The sequence below is a fragment of the Mustela lutreola genome, chromosome 11, assembly GCF_030435805.1.
Source record: "Mustela lutreola isolate mMusLut2 chromosome 11, mMusLut2.pri, whole genome shotgun sequence".
Classification (NCBI taxonomy): Eukaryota; Metazoa; Chordata; class Mammalia; order Carnivora; family Mustelidae; genus Mustela; species Mustela lutreola.
Window position 1 is genome coordinate 86,821,246 of NC_081300.1, and position 18,922 is coordinate 86,840,167.

General features: G+C 52.2%; 1 protein-coding gene across 1 annotated transcript in view; it reads left to right on the forward strand.

Moving 5' to 3' along the window:
* Positions 1 to 18,922, forward strand: part of GCN1 (GCN1 activator of EIF2AK4) — a 60,780-nt gene that overhangs the window by 32,263 nt on the left and 9,595 nt on the right. Inside the window, exons 29-51 of the mRNA XM_059139506.1 lie at positions 1,343 to 1,470; positions 1,685 to 1,874; positions 2,086 to 2,156; positions 2,810 to 2,975; positions 3,326 to 3,520; positions 4,883 to 5,129; positions 5,584 to 5,705; positions 6,040 to 6,154; positions 6,950 to 7,129; positions 9,274 to 9,494; positions 10,728 to 10,796; positions 11,002 to 11,140; positions 11,230 to 11,426; positions 11,628 to 11,770; positions 12,788 to 12,905; positions 13,017 to 13,232; positions 14,956 to 15,120; positions 16,374 to 16,535; positions 16,817 to 16,909; positions 17,128 to 17,271; positions 17,367 to 17,636; positions 17,881 to 17,994; positions 18,417 to 18,647. Of these exons, the coding sequence (XP_058995489.1) occupies positions 1,343 to 1,470; positions 1,685 to 1,874; positions 2,086 to 2,156; positions 2,810 to 2,975; positions 3,326 to 3,520; positions 4,883 to 5,129; positions 5,584 to 5,705; positions 6,040 to 6,154; positions 6,950 to 7,129; positions 9,274 to 9,494; positions 10,728 to 10,796; positions 11,002 to 11,140; positions 11,230 to 11,426; positions 11,628 to 11,770; positions 12,788 to 12,905; positions 13,017 to 13,232; positions 14,956 to 15,120; positions 16,374 to 16,535; positions 16,817 to 16,909; positions 17,128 to 17,271; positions 17,367 to 17,636; positions 17,881 to 17,994; positions 18,417 to 18,647 (3,696 nt within the window). The remainder of the gene's footprint in view (positions 1 to 1,342; positions 1,471 to 1,684; positions 1,875 to 2,085; positions 2,157 to 2,809; positions 2,976 to 3,325; positions 3,521 to 4,882; positions 5,130 to 5,583; positions 5,706 to 6,039; positions 6,155 to 6,949; positions 7,130 to 9,273; positions 9,495 to 10,727; positions 10,797 to 11,001; positions 11,141 to 11,229; positions 11,427 to 11,627; positions 11,771 to 12,787; positions 12,906 to 13,016; positions 13,233 to 14,955; positions 15,121 to 16,373; positions 16,536 to 16,816; positions 16,910 to 17,127; positions 17,272 to 17,366; positions 17,637 to 17,880; positions 17,995 to 18,416; positions 18,648 to 18,922) is intronic.

Here is an 18,922-nt window from a genome sequence, read left to right on the forward strand (position 1 = left end):
TGTCCCTCAGTGCAAGTGTTTGAACTGCATGAGGGACATTCTTTTAAATGATCCCATCAAATGATGATGGGAGATACCTCATCAGCACCTGTGTGTCCTGGAGACAAAGAGAAGAAGTCACGGGGCGGGTCAGGATCATTCTAGGAAGGGAAACAACAAATCAGTTGTCACAGTGTGTCACTGGCTTTTTGTCTTTACTTTAGAAGCCTTCACCTGATTTATAGATATATAAATATACATATGTATGTGCATATATGTATGTATGTATTTTAGAGAAACAGTGGGGGGGGCAGAGGGACGGGGGAGAGAGAATCGTAAGCAGGCTCCATGCTCAGCATGGAGCGGGATGCAGGGCTCAGTCTCACAACCCTGAGATCATGACCTGGGCTGAAATTAAGAGTCAGCTGCTAACTGGCTGAGCCACCCAGGTGGATCCCTTGGTACTTGTATAGATAGATAAAATTCAGAAGATAAGTTTGCTTTTTCAACCCATCACCTTGTAGTTGGCTTTTCTTAGTGCTTTTGGACCAAAAATTAAAGGATTCCCTTGGAGTCTGAAACAGGGCTTCCTGAATGCCGGTCTGTAGCCCCTTGTTAATCAATCTGTGACAGTTTTCATTGGCTCTTGGCAAAATATGGGAAGCAATGGCAGTGTGGCAAATTCTCCAGGACAGACAAAGGGAATGTCCCTTTTCTAAAGTTTTGTCCTGCCCATTGAGAGTTAAGTTTTAAATTTTACGTTAAAAAGGATTCCACTCCCATTTGCCCATCATCTCCCAAAGAAAAAGCTGTGCGAAGAGCCAGAGCAGCTAACAAGTTGAGCTGACGTGAGGCTCTTCCTAGCACTGGTCGTGTTGTCCAGTGGTGCTTTGTGCAGTGATGGGAGCATTTTATATGTGTGCTGTCCAGTGTGAGAGCCACCAGCCAACGTGTGTGGCTGTCCAGCGCTTAAAATATGGCTGGTGTGACTGAGGAACCTAGAGTTCAATTTATTTATTTATTTATTAAAAATTTTTATTTATTTATTTGACAGAGAAATTGCAAGTAGGCAGAGAGGCAGGCAGAGAGAGAGGAGGAAGCAGGCTTACAGCCGAGCAGAGAGCCCTATGCGGGGCTCGATCCCAGGACCCTGGGATCATGACCCGAGCCGAAGGCAGAGGCTTAACCCACTGAGCCACCCAGGTGCCCCCTAGAGTTCAATTTAATTGATTTAACTCTGAAGCCCCGCATGCAGCTGGTGGCTAGGTCTTGGATCGTGCAGCCTCAGAGGGAGGTGCAGAGGCAGATTAGAAGCTCTTGTGAAAACTCAAGCCTTACTCGGTCCCATCCCACCCCCTCTCAGGGGCTGATGGAACTCCACATGGTATTGCCAGCACCTGATACTGACGAGAAGAATGGCCTGAACCTTCTGCGGAGGCTCTGGGTGGTCAAGTTTGACAAGGAGGAGGAGATCCGGAAGCTGGCTGAGAGGTGAGAACCCCCAGGAGATTGTGTTTTGCTTTTTTTTGTTTTGTTTCGGGTTTTGTTTTTTTTTTTTCCTCCCTACTCTCTTGCCTCTCCCCTTATGAAAAAACTGAACTCAGAGTACTCAGCCTACAGCAAGAGAAGGGCTGGGTCCTCGGGTTTGGTGGGGCAGGTGCTGTAGAACCTTGTCCAACTAGTCCCTCCTTTTGTTCTGCTACAGGCTCTGGTCGATGATGGGGCTAGATCTGCAGCCAGACCTCTGCTCCTTGCTAATCGACGATGTCATCTATCATGAGGCAGCTGTGAGGCAGGCTGGGGCCGAAGCCCTCTCCCAAGCTGTGGCTCGGTACCAGCGGCAGGCGGCAGAGGTTATGAGCAGACTCATGGAGATCTACCAGGAGAAGCTCTATGTGAGTGGCCTGTGCACCCCGCTGTGGGCCGGGCCAGGGGAGGCTGGGTTGGAATCTACTCAGCCTCAGACTTGCTCCGGGAAGGAGTCTTGGAACTCACTGTGGCCCAAGGTGGTTGTCACTGATATCCCACCTCCCAGCTGGCTGGCTGGCTCGCCCTGCTTGGGGTGCCTTTGTCACTGCAGTGCGCTTATCAGCTTCTCTGTTGCAGCGGCCACCCCCAGTGCTGGATGCCTTGGGACGAGTCATCTCCGAATCTCCTCCAGATCAGTGGGAGGCCAGGTATAACAGCCGTCCCAATCTTGTTCCACTCAGACCTTTCGAGATACCTCAGGTTGGCTGGGCTGGGTCCCGAGAGGAGGTAGCATGGAGTCATGATACAGTGGAGGAAAAAGGAAAGACCTCCCTCTGAGTCGGAAAGACCTGAGTTCAAGTCTTGGCTCCTCCTGGGCTAGCTGGGTGACTTTGGGGCAGGTGTCTCCTTTCCTCCCAGCCTCTGTTTCCTCAGAGGCCCCTGGGGACCTTTTTACTGTTCTGTATCTGAAAAGGATAGAATCACATTTGTAGAGTAGATTTACTTCCAAACACCTTCACATTTGATTCTTTTACCCCTTCCCTCCTGTAGCCTGCTCTGGAGGTAGAAGGGTAGGCATTGCAGTCACGTGGGAAACAGAGGCAGAGCTGGTCCCTGGCCAGGGTCACCCTGTAGGAGGTAAACTCTGGGCAGATGGCAGGTCTCCATTTGAGAAATGGGTTGTTGAGACTATTGTGTAGACTGCCGGGTAAGCACCAGGCAGGGGGCTCCATGCTGTGCTCTGCACCCCAGAGGGAGCTGCTGCAAGCTCCCTTCCCTTGTGGCATGCCGGGATAGAGTCCAGCCGCAGAGGAGGCCCCCGACCAGCCCTTGACCCTGACATGCTCCCCCTTTTTCCCAGGTGTGGCTTGGCTTTGGCCCTGAACAAGCTCTCCCAGTGTTTGGACAGCTCTCAGGTGAAGCCCCTCTTCCAGTTTTTTGTCCCTGATGCTCTCAACGACCGAAACCCAGATGTCCGGAAGTGTATGTTAGATGCAGCCCTCGCGACGCTCAACGCCCACGGGAAGGTGAGCCGTCTCAGCCAGTGTGGGGGGTGGGGGGAGGGCTGGGCCAGGGCAGGAGGCAGGTCTGAGCCGTGTGACACAGGGAGGCTGAGCGCCAGGAGATCTGGCAGGGTTCTGGCACCCATGGAAAATTTCATTTCTCTTTTTTTTGAGCCAAAAGGACCCCTAAAGGGTGTTAAATTCTTTTGAGTTTGCTGCATTCCTGCCAGGAAACTGGGCAACCCGCTGGCATTGCTGGCTGCCTTGTCAAGATGTGGTTCCAAAACCAAGCTCGGGCTCAGTCCTCAGGGCAGAAGATGGTCATGTCCAGACGCAGAGTGCAGGGTTGACGTGAGGTGGGCTTGGCTTTCCAGGAGAATGTCAACTCGCTGCTGCCAGTGTTCGAGGAGTTCCTGAAGAACGCGCCCAACGATGCCAGCTATGATGCTGTGCGGCAGAGTGTGGTGGTCCTCATGGGCTCTCTGGCCAAGCACCTGGACAAGAGCGACCCCAAAGTGAAGCCCATTGTTGCCAAGCTCATCGCCGCCCTCTCAACCCCCTCCCAGCAGGTACCTGCCTCCTGGCCAAGGGCCTACAAGCCAGCTGGGGGTTTGGGACCCCCTGCAGGTGTGCAGCGGGGTGCTAGGGCCAAGCTGGGAATCAGGGCCCTACTTCTCTGCAAGGAGTCATCCTTTCGGGACAGCCTGGTTTGTAGTGAAGAGTACCTTGAAAGGGAGTTACTTTGTTCCAGTAGATTTTCTAGATATTTTTATTTTTTCTACTCATTTACTAATAGTCTTTTTGTAACTTAGTATAAGCCCAGCACTGGGGATGTCAAGATTTAAAAAAAAAAAAAAAAAAAATGGCTCCCTCTGTTGAGTTTCCCCTGATCCGCTTTGCATTCCTTACACACTCCGTTTACTGCAGTCTCCAAGCCATGGTGTAAGGATTGTTGTTTTCTTTTTGGAAAAACATACATACTTCACCCTTTTCCCCTCCCAAAGTGACTTGCATTTTGGATCACCTAGAATATGTCAAATGCAGGTTTACAAAACTGATCAAAAATTGTTTTTTTTAAAGATTTTATTTATTTATTTGACAGAGAGAAATCACAAGTAGATGGAGAGGCAGGCAGAGAGAGAGAGAGGAGGAAGCAGGCTCCCTGCCAAGCAGAGAGCCCGATGCAGGACTTGATCCCAGGACCCTGAGATCATGACCTGAGCCGAAGGCAGCGGCTTAACCCACTGAGCCACTCAGGTGCCCCAACGGATCAAATTTTGAAAGCTGTTGCTGTACTTTCTCATTAGGCTTCATGAGCTGCGACTAGAAGGCAGAGCTACTCGGTTTGGGCCTGGCCCTGTAAGGCAAGGCTAAATTCCCTGTGCCTCTGACAGGTTAGAAAACTGAGATACTTGGGCCATTTTTTTTTTTCTTTTTAAACATTTTATTTATTTATTTGACAGACAGAGATCACAAGTAGGCAGAGAGGCAGGCAGAGAGAGAGAGGAGGAAGCAGGCTCCCCACTGAGCAGAGAGCCTGATGCAGGCCTCGATCCCACGACCATGAGATCATGACCTGAGCTGAAGGCAGAGGCTTAACCCACTGAACCACCCAGGCACCCCTACTTGGGCCATTTTTAAGAAGGCACAGTAACGCACTTCTCTTTAGATCTTTCTATGTGAGTGGGTCTTCCTGGCGCTTCTCTCACCTGACCAGTACTCACAGATGCAGTGTGCACCCTGACAGAGCCTGTGTCATCCATGGACATGTAACACTGTTCGCTTATCTGATGCTCTGTGCGATCTGACAGGCTGTGGCTGGGATGGGGCTGGGGGACATCGGCGGTGAGGTGCTGCGGATGGCTGTGGCAACCCTCCAGGAACTGGCAGTGGGTGAGCCACGGCACCGACAAGGCAGGCCTCTCCTGCAGGTCCAGGAATCCGTGGCCAGCTGCTTGCCACCTCTTGTACCAGCCATCAAAGAGGACGCGGGGGGGATGATCCAGAGGCTGATGCAGCAGCTGCTGGAGTCAGACAAGTACGCAGAGCGCAAAGGGGCCGCCTATGGGCTGGCAGGCCTGGTGAAGGGCCTGGGCATCCTCTCGCTAAAGCAGCAGGAGATGATGGCTGCGCTGACCGACGCCATCCAGGACAAGAAGAACTTCCGCCGGCGAGAGGGTGAGTGTCTGAGCTTGGGGCTACCTGGGGTGGGAAGTTGGTCCCCACAGCTGCCGGAGGAAGGAATCGGGCCTTTCCTTCCCCGATGAAGGCCGGGTGTTTATGTGTGTGCGGTGGAGGGAGCAGATTGGGTAAACGCATCCCATCCTGTCCTTGCTGGTGTGGCCTGCTCATTCTCTTTTCTCACTCAGTGTAGAGACTGTCAGCTGAGAGAGAATTGGCCTCACTAGCTGTTAGTGCCCGGAAGTGACAATCACTGCCCTGTTCTCTCCTCCTTTCTGCTCAGCCATATCTGCGCTGTCAGGGAAGTAGAGGGTGCTGCTCCCTCATGGGGCAGCCACCGTAGTCCCACAATGGCCTTGAGTGTTTCCAGAGGCTGAGGCGATGCCAGGGAGGTGATCCTGTGGCTGCCTCCAGGGCACAGTCTTCCCAGCTGTCCCGCCTTCTCCTCCAGGAGCCCTCTTTGCCTTCGAGATGCTCTGCACCATGCTGGGGAAGCTCTTCGAGCCGTATGTGGTTCACGTGCTGCCCCATCTGCTGCTGTGCTTTGGGGATGGGAACCAGTATGTGCGTGAGGTAAGTCCTGAGGCTGCACGTGGGCTCGCCGCCAGCTGAGGCTGCCCCTGGCCGTGCATCTCGGCTCCGGGGGCTGAAGGGGTGGAAGGATCCCCTGCTGGAACCCCCCTGCCTGTACCTTGACACTGGGTACTGGGACGGACTCCTCTGATTCCCAGTAAAGCATTTGCAACTCTCTGAGAGAAGCTCTCCTCAGCTGTGTCTGTAGGCCCTGGCACAGGGTCTGACACAGGAGACCCCCCAGTAAGTGTTGGTTGCCAGGAAGAACTTTCGGACTAGCATCAGGCCTTGCTTGGACAAGGAGGCCCCTGAACGCCTTTTCTCCTCCCTTGAGGCTGCAGATGATTGTGCCAAGGCTGTGATGAGCAACCTGAGTGCTCACGGGGTGAAGCTGGTGCTCCCCTCCTTGCTGGCTGCCCTGGAGGAGGAATCCTGGAGGACCAAAGCTGGTGAGACTGCTCCCTTCAGTGTCTCTGTCCCAGCCTCCTTTTCTGAAGGAGGCCCTTGCAGGGACCCAGGGAGCCATCCAGGGATCTTGTCCCATGTGTGTGTGCTTCCCAGCCCATGGACAAGGACAAGCCCCTCAGAGCCATCAGGCAGCTCAGTCCTTCAGTCATTTGTGTGTTTTCGTGCAAAGAACAGGCCTCTGGCGGGAGTCATAACCATCAGTGAGGAAGCCCCAGAGCTTTAAAGTTAGTTTGTGGCAACTTCTATGACTTTAAAACTTTTTTCCCCTCCCATTAAGCCCTTTTTTAAAAATAAAATATTCTCTGGCATCCTAATATGCAAAACAGATTCAAGCAGAGCTGTTCTGGTTTGAGCAGGGTCAAGACCTGGTGCCCTCGAAGGACCTCCGTCCCCCTCAGTCCTTCAGGTTCTACCCTGTGGTTTGAGAAATCACAGATACAAGTTTCTTCATATATGGATAAAGAAACTAGGGCAGAGAAATTCAATGAATTGGCCTTGGGTCACTGCCAGGGCTCAACCAGGTCTTCCCCATCCTGGTCTTGCCTGTTTTCTCTACACCACCTTGTATCACCCCTAGAATGCCATGGCTCAGCAGGCCTCAAGAGTACTGTTCTCACTCTGCTAGAGCCCCCCCACCCCCATCCTCTTCCTGGGGACCACTTTAGCACAGTCTGCAGAGAGGCAGGCTGGTTGTCCCTTGCCCGGACAGCGGGCACGAGTGGCTCCCTGGCCTGTGCTCAGTGACTCCATGCTGGGCCTGTGTTTGCTGTCTGCAGGGTCGGTGGAGCTGCTCGGGGCAATGGCATACTGTGCTCCCAAGCAGCTGTCATCCTGCCTTCCCAACATCGTGCCCAAGCTTACGGAGGTGCTCACCGACTCCCACGTCAAAGTGCAGAAGGCTGGGCAGCAGGCGCTGAGGCAGATCGGCTCCGTCATCAGGAATCCAGAGATCCTGGGTACACTTCTCCCATGGCCCTGGCTCCTCCTCCCATCCCTGGACACTGCGGGGAACGTGCATGGAACAAAGACTTTCGTCCCTGAGGACAGATATATTCACGTTGAAATATCTAAATTCTGGAAAGCGCTTTTTCTAGGATAATTAGCGGGAAGTAGTTTGGAAGCAGTCAGTTTTGCCACTGGTTTGAGCAGTCCTCATTGACTGCAGAGAGAGGGAAACTGAGTCAGAAGCAGACTGACTCTAAGAGAGCCCTGTGCTCTAAGCTGAGCCCCAAGGTCAACAGAATTGAATGACACACTCTGGCCCACATCAGCGTCATACATTCTTTGGGAACTTCCTATTCTGTCTCATTCCAGAAGACGTGATAGAGGGAAAGCTTAGGGAACAGTTATCCCGCTTGATTGTGCTCTTTAGTGTGGTTCTTGATGGAGTGATGGCAGGAGGTTGATTTCTAGAAACAAAACCGAGCAGCCACGCCACCCAAGGCGTTAAATGTTAAGCTTTGTTGTGGAACATAGGTACTTGTTCAGTGTTGTTCAGCCAGAGTGTTACAAGACTTTTTTCTCATTCAGAAAACAATGTTTCTTATTTGTGTATTTTTGTTTTTCAAGGGGAGAGCAGTTATCCTTGGGTCTTATTTTTTTTTCACAGTGTCTAGCAGCCCTGGGGATTCCTAGGGCTGGGAGCATTCTCAGTCTCTATCAGATGAAGGGAGGTACTTTTGTTTTTGGGAATCCAGCGTGGGTGGGTCTTTTTTTTTTTTTTTTTTAAATTGAGATTTGATTTGCATAATGTTAAAATCACTTAAAATTAAGTATTTTTTGGTTTTTTGGGCTATTTTTTGTATATTCACAAAATTACATAAACATCACTGTCTAGTTCCAGGACATTCCCCCCCACCCGTTAGCATTCACTCTTCATTTCCTTTCCTACCTTTGGGCCTTGACAGACACTACTCTGCTTCTGTTTCTTCGGGCTTGCCTGTTGGGGAGGGATCATTTGTGGCTAGCTTCATGCTCTCAAGGTTCATACTGTAGCATGGGTCAGTGTGCTCTGTTTCTTTTTATGGCCCAATAATCCATCGTATGGCTAGACTACATTTTGTTTGCCAGGTCATCTGTTGATGAACATTTGGGCTGTTCCTGCATACTGGCTGTTGAGAATAATGCTACTATGCACATTTGTGTACAAGGTGGTTTTCTTTGTAGGCGTGTTCAGGTGTCCTGGTTAGATCCCTGGGAAAGGAAATTGCTGGGTCATGGTATGGTAACTGTCTTTCTGAGGCACTGCTAGACTGTTTGCCAAAGTAGCTGGGTCATTTGGCATTCCCAGCAGCAGCGTGAGAGTTCCCGCTGCTGACACTGTTACTGTCTGTCTTTTTGGTTACAGCCCCTCCCGTGTGAAGTGGCATCTCCTTGTCGTTTTGGTTTGCATTTCCCTAATGACTAACGATGTTTAAAGTCTTCATGGGCTTATTGGCCATTTGCACATCTTTGGAGAACTGTCAAAATCTTCTGTCCCATTTTTTTTACTTGGGTTATTAGTTTTTTTTTTTTTTTTTTTTTGGTTTGCTTTTTGTTTCAATTTTAAATTGTTGAGCAGCATGGATCTTTCGAGTGGCTGAACTCCCTGGGCTTGTGGAAGAGAGAAGCCAGGTGTTTCTCTTGGCAGTCCTCTTGCTGGGCTGAAGTAGCTGACGCGGACAGCTTGCTCTGTCGGGCCTGAACTCGGAGCATGGTGTGCCTCATTACCAGCTCAGTGGCCTTTGGCGCCTCATGGCAGTTGTTTTGCAAAACCACCCTGGGCTATTGCTTCAATAAGGAGGCAGACAGGGCCCAAGCAGTGCTCACATGAACGCTCAGCCCTGCGGCTGCCCCTCAGTGCCCATGGAAGGTCGCCCCCTGTTGTCCTGCCACGTCAGGCTGTGCTGTGCAAAGGGGTGATGGCTGCCACCTTCTTCCTTGCGGAGCAACGATTGCTCTTCTCAAGCAGCTGGTTTCCATAGCCGGTGACTTGTGGGCTCCGAGGAGAGTCTCCCTGGACTCCCTTTTCTTGTGTCCCCTGGTAGTTCTAAGGGGACCCAGAGGCTTTACCATGCCTGAGACTCGTGTGAACTAGCCTTTTTCTTGTTTGGACACGCAGCCATTGCCCCAGTCCTGCTGGATGCCCTGACGGACCCCTCCAGGAAGACCCAGAAGTGCTTGCAGACCCTGCTGGATACCAAGTTTGTCCACTTCATTGATGCTCCGTCCCTGGCCCTCATCATGCCCATTGTTCAGAGAGCCTTCCAGGACCGTTCCACGGACACTCGGAAGATGGCAGCCCAGATTATTGGCAACATGTACTCCCTGACAGACCAGAAGGTAGCAGCCCAACTGGGGCTGGTGTAGGACAGACCAGTAGATCCTGGTTTAGGGCGTAGAGTCCTGCGCACAGTAGACACAGGATGGCTGTGGGCTTTTGATCCCTGCTTATGTTTAGGGGAAGAAGACCAGTTTGGGGTGGAGGGTAGAGACCTAGGCTTTCTGGGCATCTGGCAGAGCACAGTGGTTCAAGTTCCTATTAGCTCAGCCCCCTGATGAGGCCTTGCCTGGGCCCCCTCACAGACTGAGGGGAGGAAAGGCTCCGCCTTGCCCTGTCTTGGCAATGTGGCTGCTGTTTTGACTGCTTGTAGTTCTCTTGTCACAAGCATTTGCTTCTGTAAGCCTACAAATTAGAGGAAATTAGCCTTGTTTGGGAGATTTACTTGGTTTGTTTACGTACTCCCCGGGGCTTGCATGTGCGAGCTCATGGTCTCCTACAGCCATGCTTTGCTTGCTGAAGCTCTGGGCAGAAGAGATAGAGCAGGCAAATCATGTCGATCCTCGAGAATTTAGGAAATGAGAAAATTGGTGGAACAGCTAATCTTACCCACCACCCTCCAACATTAAAACAGTTAATTATCACTAATGTTTTTTTTGCATTTATGAAATTCTATTCCTGAACATCAGCTTATTTTTAAGTTACAGTGAGCTGTTCACAAAACTGGTGTTTAATAGTTCTTTCATATTTCAACAAGTTTATATACCATAACTTATATAATCCTGTTACCGGTCCTGTACTGTCCAAGGTTTTCTGCTATTTTAAATGATGTTGCAGTGAACATAAGGCTTTTTCTATATTTAAAACTGTGTCTTAAAGCTGAATGCTATCCCAAGAGACATAATAAACCTTTTAGAGGGAAGAATGGGAAGATGATGATATTGTTCTGAAAAGAAATAACCAGAAATAATTTCCTAGATTCCAGAGGCTGGACAGGCCTTGGTCCTGGGACAAGGGCAAGGGGAGGAAGAGCATTGAACTCTAGCATTGAACAGTTCTTTCGACCTGTTGAGGGTGGGCCTCCAGGCCCTTGTAGGTTTCCCAGCAGTCACCCACGGTCTCCAGGGAGCCAGTCATGGGGGTTCCTGGCCAGGTGCCCTTCCCTGCTGGCTCTGTGAGCAGCCCTGCTGAGCTCTCCTTGTCAGCAGAATGGTGAGGTCAGGATCCATGGCAGAACCAGTCCGGAGGAAGCAGGAGCTGGGCCTCCACCCAAGTCACCTTTTGTGTTGTTGCAGGACTTGGCTCCTTACCTGCCAAGCGTGACGCCTGGCCTGAAAGCCTCTCTTCTGGACCCTGTACCTGAGGTGAGCCTGGGAGGAGAAAGGGGGCAGGAACTCATTATTTTAGTACATGCTTCAGAAGATTGGTTCCTGAGAATTCCTTGTAAGATGCTTTTGCGTCTGTCCAGGAGAAGAAAGGGGACCCTAGGGTCCTCTTCCTGCTCCCGCATGAGCACCTAGTTTTGAGATCCTGCCACTCCTCCCATCCTGGCTCTCGGTTCCCTGACAGGTGCGAACAGTGTCTGCAAAGGCTCTAGGGGCCATGGTGAAGGGCATGGGGGAGTCGTGCTTTGAGGACTTGCTGCCGTGGCTGATGGAGACACTGACCTATGAGCAGAGCTCCGTGGATCGCTCGGGGGCTGCGCAAGGTGAGGACCCAGCAGGCCCAGGGACCAGACCAGGAATGCTGTCTGGGGGCCTTCTGATCCAGGGGGTTCATTCTATCCTTTTGTTGCAGGGTTGGCCGAGGTCATGGCTGGCTTGGGGGTGGAGAAGTTGGAGAAGCTGATGCCAGAAATCGTAGCTACAGCCAGCAAAGTGGACATTGCACCCCACGTCCGAGACGGCTATATTATGATGTTCAACTACCTGCCCATCACCTTCGGGGACAAGTTCACTCCTTATGTGGGGCCCATCATCCCCTGTGTCCTCAAAGTAAGCACCAGAGACCAGGCTGAGGGTAGCATTTAGGGAGTGGGGGAGGGGAGGATGCACGTGCTGTCTTTGGAGGCAGGGCTCTCTGCCAGCGGGGACTGGGTGGCAAGAATCCTCATCCTGCTGTTTAGGGGGTCCCATTTCCTTTGGGTCTGGTGCCTTGGGGCCAGCAGCCCTGGGTGACCCAGCCTCTGTGTGCAGGCTCTCGCTGATGAGAACGAGTTTGTGCGTGACACTGCTCTGCGTGCGGGCCAGCGGGTCATCTCCATGTATGCCGAGACGGCCATCGCCCTGCTGCTGCCCCAGCTGGAGCAAGGCCTCTTCGATGATCTCTGGAGAATAAGGTGAGAACTTGGGTGGAAAGACCCAGTGGCTTTGAGTTTGGGGAACTCTGAGAAATGAGAAGTAGAATGCGGCCAAGAAGTCTCTCAATGCTCTTAACCTTTACGTAGCAGCGTCTGTCCTGATTCTCTTGAAAAGTTTGCTTTATGTAGTCCTTCAGTTTATATTAGAATTTTAAACATGAATGCTTTTTAATATGGACATTCGACTTCTGGGCATTGATTCCAAGGACAAATTTGGTCAAGCACTTAAAAAGACATGTCAAGGATGTTTGTTGCAGTGTGTGTCATCATTCAAAAAATTGGAAATTGATTTTTAACAAAGCCAGCCTGTCCCTATGGTGAGGTTTTATTCAGCTATTACAGAAAATGGCGTGAGGGGACTACATTAGCTGACCCGGAAGATGCCTCACCCGGTGCTGATGGAATGATGCCGGCCAGCTTCCCACATCGGGTGGGAGTGCTTGTGTGCCTGTTGATGGCCGTGTGTGCGGAGTGTCACCAGAGTATCAGGGAGGCTGCCTTGGTCTTGGGAGTTGGGCTGATTGTTTACACTCACTTTCTTTGTGTTTTTCTGTGTTTTTTGAATCTTTGTTTTTTGATTTTTGCAGTCATTTAAAATAAGAAACCTGAAATCATTTGAAGAGAAATAAACTTTGTCCTTCTAGGCCTCTCTTTATGTGTCCAGTTCTGATGGTCAGCAGTCTTGGTTCCCTGTTAATGCCTCTTTACTCTCCCTCTTCTTCCTTACTTATAGAAATGTTCATATATGGTTTTTTTTAAAATGCTGATTTTTCCCATTACTAAAATAATGCATGTTCATTAATAGGAAACGTGAGAACAAGGTAACAGGGGGCAGTGTGAAGAAATGAAGATCGCCTGTACCTTTACTCATTCCACAATAACCACCGTGAATATCTTGGGTACACTTCCTTACAGCGTCTTTCGTGCCCAGTGCTTGCTTGGGCCCCGAGACCGCCCCTTGCAGCTTTGCGACTCTGTTTTTGGCATCCTCCTCAGGTTCAGCTCTGTTCAGCTGCTTGGGGATCTCCTGTTCCACATCTCCGGGGTCACTGGGAAGATGACCACAGAAACTGCCTCCGAAGATGATAACTTTGGAACTGCGCAGTCCAATAAGGTGCGTGCCTTGAGTTGGTTTCCTGTCCTTGCTGCTGGGAGGCATGTGCCCCGGCACTCGTGCTGTGGAGGCTTCACCACCCCGTGTTCTCCCTTCTTTCCCCTGCTGCAGGCTATCATCACTGCCCTGGGCGTAGACCGGCGGAACCGAGTGTTGGCAGGGCTGTACATGGGCCGCTCAGACACCCAGCTGGTTGTGCGGCAGGCATCTTTGCATGTCTGGAAGATTGTGGTCTCTAATACCCCCCGCACCTTGCGTGAGATCCTGCCCACTCTCTTTGGGCTGCTGCTGGGTTTCTTGGCCAGCACGTGTGCAGATAAGAGAACCGTGAGTTTCTGGACCTTGCTTCTGACCCAGCATCAGAGGCTGGGATGCGTAGGGCCCCCTGTCTAAGAGGAGAATATTTATTTATTTACATAGTCATTCAGTGGTTATCCTTAGAAAGAAAACAGTCAGATATTTTGCCTGCAAGGTGGATTTATTCAGGAATAGCAGAAAATTGCAGGCTGGGACACGTAAGCCGTGACAAAACTATAGGCAACTGCGGGGAACAAAGGAGTGGAACATTCTTTTATAGAGGGAAGGGGGCCTTCAGGAGGGCTGTTGTAAACAAAAGGTCTGTTGGAGGTAACTGGGAGTTTGAAGGATAGTGGCTGTTCAGTGACTGAGTTGTAATGGTCTGTCATTGGCTGGGCTGTTGCTGGGGCAGGAGAAAATCTATCTTCATCCTGCTGGGCCAGTAAAATATGTTTCTTCCTGTTCCGTCTGCAAGGTTCATCTTTTCCTCTGAGTCTGCAGTTGATGAAGAGTGGTAGGGTGTGGGAGTGCCCTGTTCTGGCCTCCTGTATATATGTTTGTTTTTTGTTTTTTGTGGTTTTTTTTTTTTTTTTTTTGGTTAAGTTTTATTTATTTATTTGAGAGAGAGTGCACACACACAAGTGCATGGGGGTGTGTGAAGGAGAGGGAGAGAGAAACTTTAGCAGACTTTGCACTCAGTGTGGAGGTAGCTGGGGGTTCCATCTCACGACCCTGAGATCAGCACCTGAACCAAAACCAAGAGTCAGTTGCCTAACAGACTGCACCACCTTGACACCCCTCCTGACTCCATTCTAAAGGAGGTTTTCTTTTATTTTCCCACAGCAAAGATTTATTACCATCTACTATGTGCTAAGTAGGGCCTAAAACCTGGGGATATAATGGGGAGGAAAGGCAGCCTTACCCTCATCCTTGTGAGCTAGAGGAGATGGGTGTTTTTCAGATCATCCATCACACAGATGTAAACGCAGCTGTAGTAAATGCTGCATGGGCCCCGCAGATGCAGGTAATGGGCCTTTGACCGGCTGGGAGGGGCAGGGGAAGCTGCTCAGAAGAAATGATGCTTGAGGTCAGAAGATGGGTCAGCACTAACGGGGCGAGGTAGTGATGAAAGCCTATTCCACACTAGGGAAAGAGGGCTTTAGATGCATGGGCAGGATGAAGCCAGCAGTAGAGGCTGGGCGGGGCTGCTGGGTCTGCAAGGCCAGGTGGTTCCATGGGTGGGATGACGGGCCCAGCCCGGACTCATGATTGCTTCTGCCAGCCCCCTTTGGCCCACTCCCAGTTCCCATCCCTGGCAAGCAAACTGCATATTTGGCTCTAAAGAAGGGTTTGCATGAGGCCTCAGGGAAGGTGGGTTTTTTTCCTTAAAAGCATTTGTGCCCAGTTCAGCTCCCCTTGGGCAACAGTGCCCGGTTAAGTGACTTCTAGGCTCTGGTTATCAATTCAGGGAAACTGGCTCCTGTCCAGGCATCCTGTGCTGAGTTTCCTGTTCATATATAAGGTGCTAGCTCTTGCTTTAGATTGCCTAGGTGTGTATGACACAAAGAAGTAATTGTATTTTTGTGTGTTTTACAAGCCCCGGGGTGGCTCTTAAGGGCTAAGAGCATTTGGAGAAGTTCAGTCAGTGACTTGGATCAAGTGCAGGAGGTTCCAGGACCCTCACTCTGGAGCTGCTTTCCGGGTACCCTGGGGTTTGCCCACATTGATGTCCTGGCTTGATCTCTGTTGACAGATTGCAGCAAGGACATTGGGCGACCTCGTCCGGAAGTTAGGGGAGAAAATCCTGCCCGAGATCATCCCCATCCTGGAGGAAGGCCTGAGGTCTCAAAAGAGCGACGAGAGGCAGGGCGTGTGCATTGGGCTGAGCGAGATCATGAAGTCCACCAGTCGGGACGCTGTGAGTGTTTTCTAAGGGCCCCAGAAGTGACCTGACGTGCAAGGCTGGGGGCAGATTAGGGGAGAAGCTAGGGACACTTCATCCTCGGGGACATGCTGCAGGCCTCACTCTGGAGGGTGTTGCTGGCAGCAGGGCTGGACTGGAGTTTCCTTGTCGGTTTCCCAGGCTAAGAATGAAGCAACGTGGAGGCCTTGCGTGGCCTATGGAAATTGGAGATGATCTTTTTCTCACTGCTTCTGAGGCCACTCCTGATTAATCCCTAAAGTTCAGTTAAAATGTATAGTGTCCTTGGCAAGGAAGGGAGCCTGTGCACACACGCTTGTGCTGGGGCTGTAGGAGCGGGAAGGCTGCCCGCACTCTTATGAGGAGTGGAGCAGATGAGTGTAAGTACCCAGTGGGCGGAAGTGCGTCATTTCCAGCAGTGATACTATCTCACAGCAGCCACGTTCAGGGGGCTGGCGATCCTTGCCCTGAACTTACTTTCTGAAGGTGATCCTTGGAACACCCCTGGGAAATGATGGAGCTGGCATAGGGCTCTCAGTTGGCATAAAAGCCAGGAAGTGGCTGACTGGTCAAAATTGTAAGCACATGGCCAGTTGCTTAGCCTGAGTGAGCATCCTCCTCTGAGTTCCTGGTGACTTCCCCCGTATCAGTGTGTTATCAGTATAAGTATTACATTTGGGGGTTTATGTTTGCTTTTGGCAAAAAATACAAAAGTCCCCAACTAGAGCTGTGATTCACTGAATAGTTACTGAGTTCCCCCAAAGGCTGAGACCTTGCTGCCAGTGGTCCTGATTCATAGTGGGCTTTGCCTCCGGTGGGCAGGGGGAGGACTAGTTCCAAAGGGAGCAGAGCTGTCATTAGCCCCGAGGTAAGCCCTAAGATGTCACCGAGGAACGAGTGTTTTGCGTCATGAAACACTTGGAGATTTCCAAGAGGATGAGTGGAGGGAATTGGGGGAGAGGGGTCACGTCGTGCAGAGCCTTGCTGTGGGAAGGAGCTCCTATGGTAGATGGAGAGTATCTGGAGAACTCACCTAAAAAATGAGGCTCCTCAGTTGTAGGCTGCATATCCCCTCTGTTGTTTGATACTTGCTCATTTTCACAGAGTCGCTAAGTTAAAAGTCAAGCCAAGGGGGTTTGGAGGTGGTGGCCTGGCTGGGCCGGGGGTCCTCGTCCACCCCCCCACTTCGCTGGCTTCCGCCCCTTCGCTGCTTCTGCTGCCTCAGATACATGGCGCGGGTGCTGTTGCAGGTGCTGTACTTCTCCGAGTCCCTCGTACCCACGGCGAGGAAGGCTCTGTGTGACCCGCTGGAGGAGGTCAGAGAAGCCGCAGCCAAGACCTTTGAGCAGCTGCACGCCACCATTGGCCACCAGGCTCTGGAGGACATTCTCCCGTTTTTACTGAAGCAGCTGGTGAGTGGATCTGCCACGCACCTACCAGTTGGGCTTTTACTGTCTTTGTGGAAGCAAAACGCGGGGGGCTCATTCTGCCAAAGCAGCCGCAGTATGGGCCCCCGAGGGAGTGGGTGTGGCAGGCTCAGATTTGGCTCTGTGCTTCTCCGACAGTCAGTAAGTGTGGGTGCACTGGGAGGGGAGGGAGGAAAGTGGTGAAGCAGGTTGGCGGTGGTTGGTCTAGACAGCTGAGGTGGGGCCCGGAGCCAGCTGCTCAGCGTTGCCCCGATGCCCTCCTGCAGGATGATGAGGAAGTGTCAGAATTTGCCCTGGATGGTCTGAAGCAGGTTATGGCCATCAAGAGTCGTGTGGTGCTCCCTTACCTCGTGCCCAAGGTAAATCCTGCCTGTGGCCAGGCCCCTCTGGCCCAGGAACCTCAGCCACGTGATCATTCCTCAGCCTGCTCTGGAGACCTTTTCCGAGCTCGGAAGCTGGGGGAGGCTGGTGGTGGGAGCAGGGGGCCCCAGAGCAGACACTGTGCTTGGAACAGCAGCGATAGGATCTCCCGGAGCCTGGCGCAGTGGTCACTGAACTGAGGTTCATCGTTCTGCAGCTGACGACTCCACCTGTCAACACCCGCGTGCTGGCTTTCCTTTCGTCTGTGGCCGGTGATGCCTTGACTCGTCACCTTGGAGTGATCCTCCCGGCGGTCATGTTGGCCCTGAAGGAGAAGCTTGGGACTCCGGACGAGCAGCTGGTGAGCGGCACGTTGACCCCTGGCAGCCTTCTTCCAGCCATCCTGGCCTGCCCCAGAGGAGCTGTGCTCAGCCTGGGCGTCCCCTGTGGTTTCAGGAGATGGCCAACTGTCAGGCCGTGATCCTCTCCGTAGAGGATGACACTGGGCACCGGATCATCATTGAAGATCTGCTGGAAGCCACCCGAAGCCCCGAGGTGGGCATGAGGCAGGCCGCTGCCATCATCCTCAACATTTACTGTTCGCGCTCGAAGGCTGACTACACCAGCCACCTGCGGAGCCTGGTCTCTGGCCTGATCCGCCTCTTCAACGACTCCAGTCCGGTGGTTCTGGAGGAGAGCTGGGATGCCCTGAATGCCATCACCAAGGTGAGGGGGCTGCAGACTGCAGAGCCGGCTTTTGAGTATAGACCAGTCCAGACGCCCGGAAGACTAGACCCTTAAAATAGCCCACGACGTACCTGTTAGGCAGCCGCAGCGTTGGCCATGCGTGGCCAGACTTTCTTACACTCCCATCCACGCCCCTCGCCCTGCGGTGTTATTCTGAAGCTGTCTTGGGAGGGCTGTACTTAGAGCCCTGACATCCTCTCTGCTCTTTCCTGGCTTCCCACAGAAACTTGATGCTGGCAACCAGCTGGCACTAATTGAAGAACTGCACAAAGAAATCCGCCTCATAGGGAACGAGAGCAAAGGGGAGCATGTGCCAGGCTTCTGCCTCCCGAAGAAGGTGAGCCAGGGCCCCGTGCGGTGGGCTGCAGGCATGTGGCCTTCCTCTGCCTGCCCCCTTGATGCCGGGTGCTGTTCGACCCCTTCCCAGAAGTGTGTTTCTTCCCCATGGTGGCAGTAGGAGGACGGCGTCCGTGCCGCCTTCAGTTTAAACTGGGGAGGCCACCTCAGTCAGAGCACGTGAGTCACAGAGGTGACAGCACGTGTACCTGTGTGTGATGGGTGTGCCAGAGCTCTGCTCTTCTCATCACTGCCTAGTCAGGGCCATTCCCCAGCCCCTCTCATGCTGGGACTATGGCACCTGAACCAAGTCTCTCATGGAGTCGCAGAGAGGATGGCTGACAGGAGGGGCATGCTTTGCACAGGAGACACCTGAGCCCAGTGACTTTGAGATTTGACTCTCACATGTACTTCTCTTGTCAGGGGGTAACCTCCATCCTTCCAGTGTTGCGGGAGGGTGTCCTGACCGGCAGCCCGGAACAGAAAGAGGAAGCAGCTAAAGCTTTAGGTTTGGTGATCCGCCTGACCTCAGCTGACGCCCTGAGGCCCTCCGTGGTCAGCATCACTGGGCCTCTGATCCGCATCCTGGGGGACCGGTTCAGCTGGAACGTGAAGGCAGCCCTGCTCGAGACACTCAGCCTCTTGCTGGCCAAGGTGAGCCACTGATGAGTTCATCTCTCAGTCCCTTTGGGTCTTAGAGAACAGATCTGTCTGCCAGTTGGTGTCTTGTGGCTGCAAGGTGACAGCTCATGACGGAGGAACAGCGTGGCAGAGAGTGTTGAGACGCTGGGTACTAGACTAACTGTACACACTGGTCAATTCCAGGTCCACCACTTGGTAGTTGTGTGGCCGGAATGACCCTGGGAGAGTACAGGAACCTCCTCACCTGTCTCCTTACCTGTGATCTGGGAGTGCTGCCACTGCCTGCC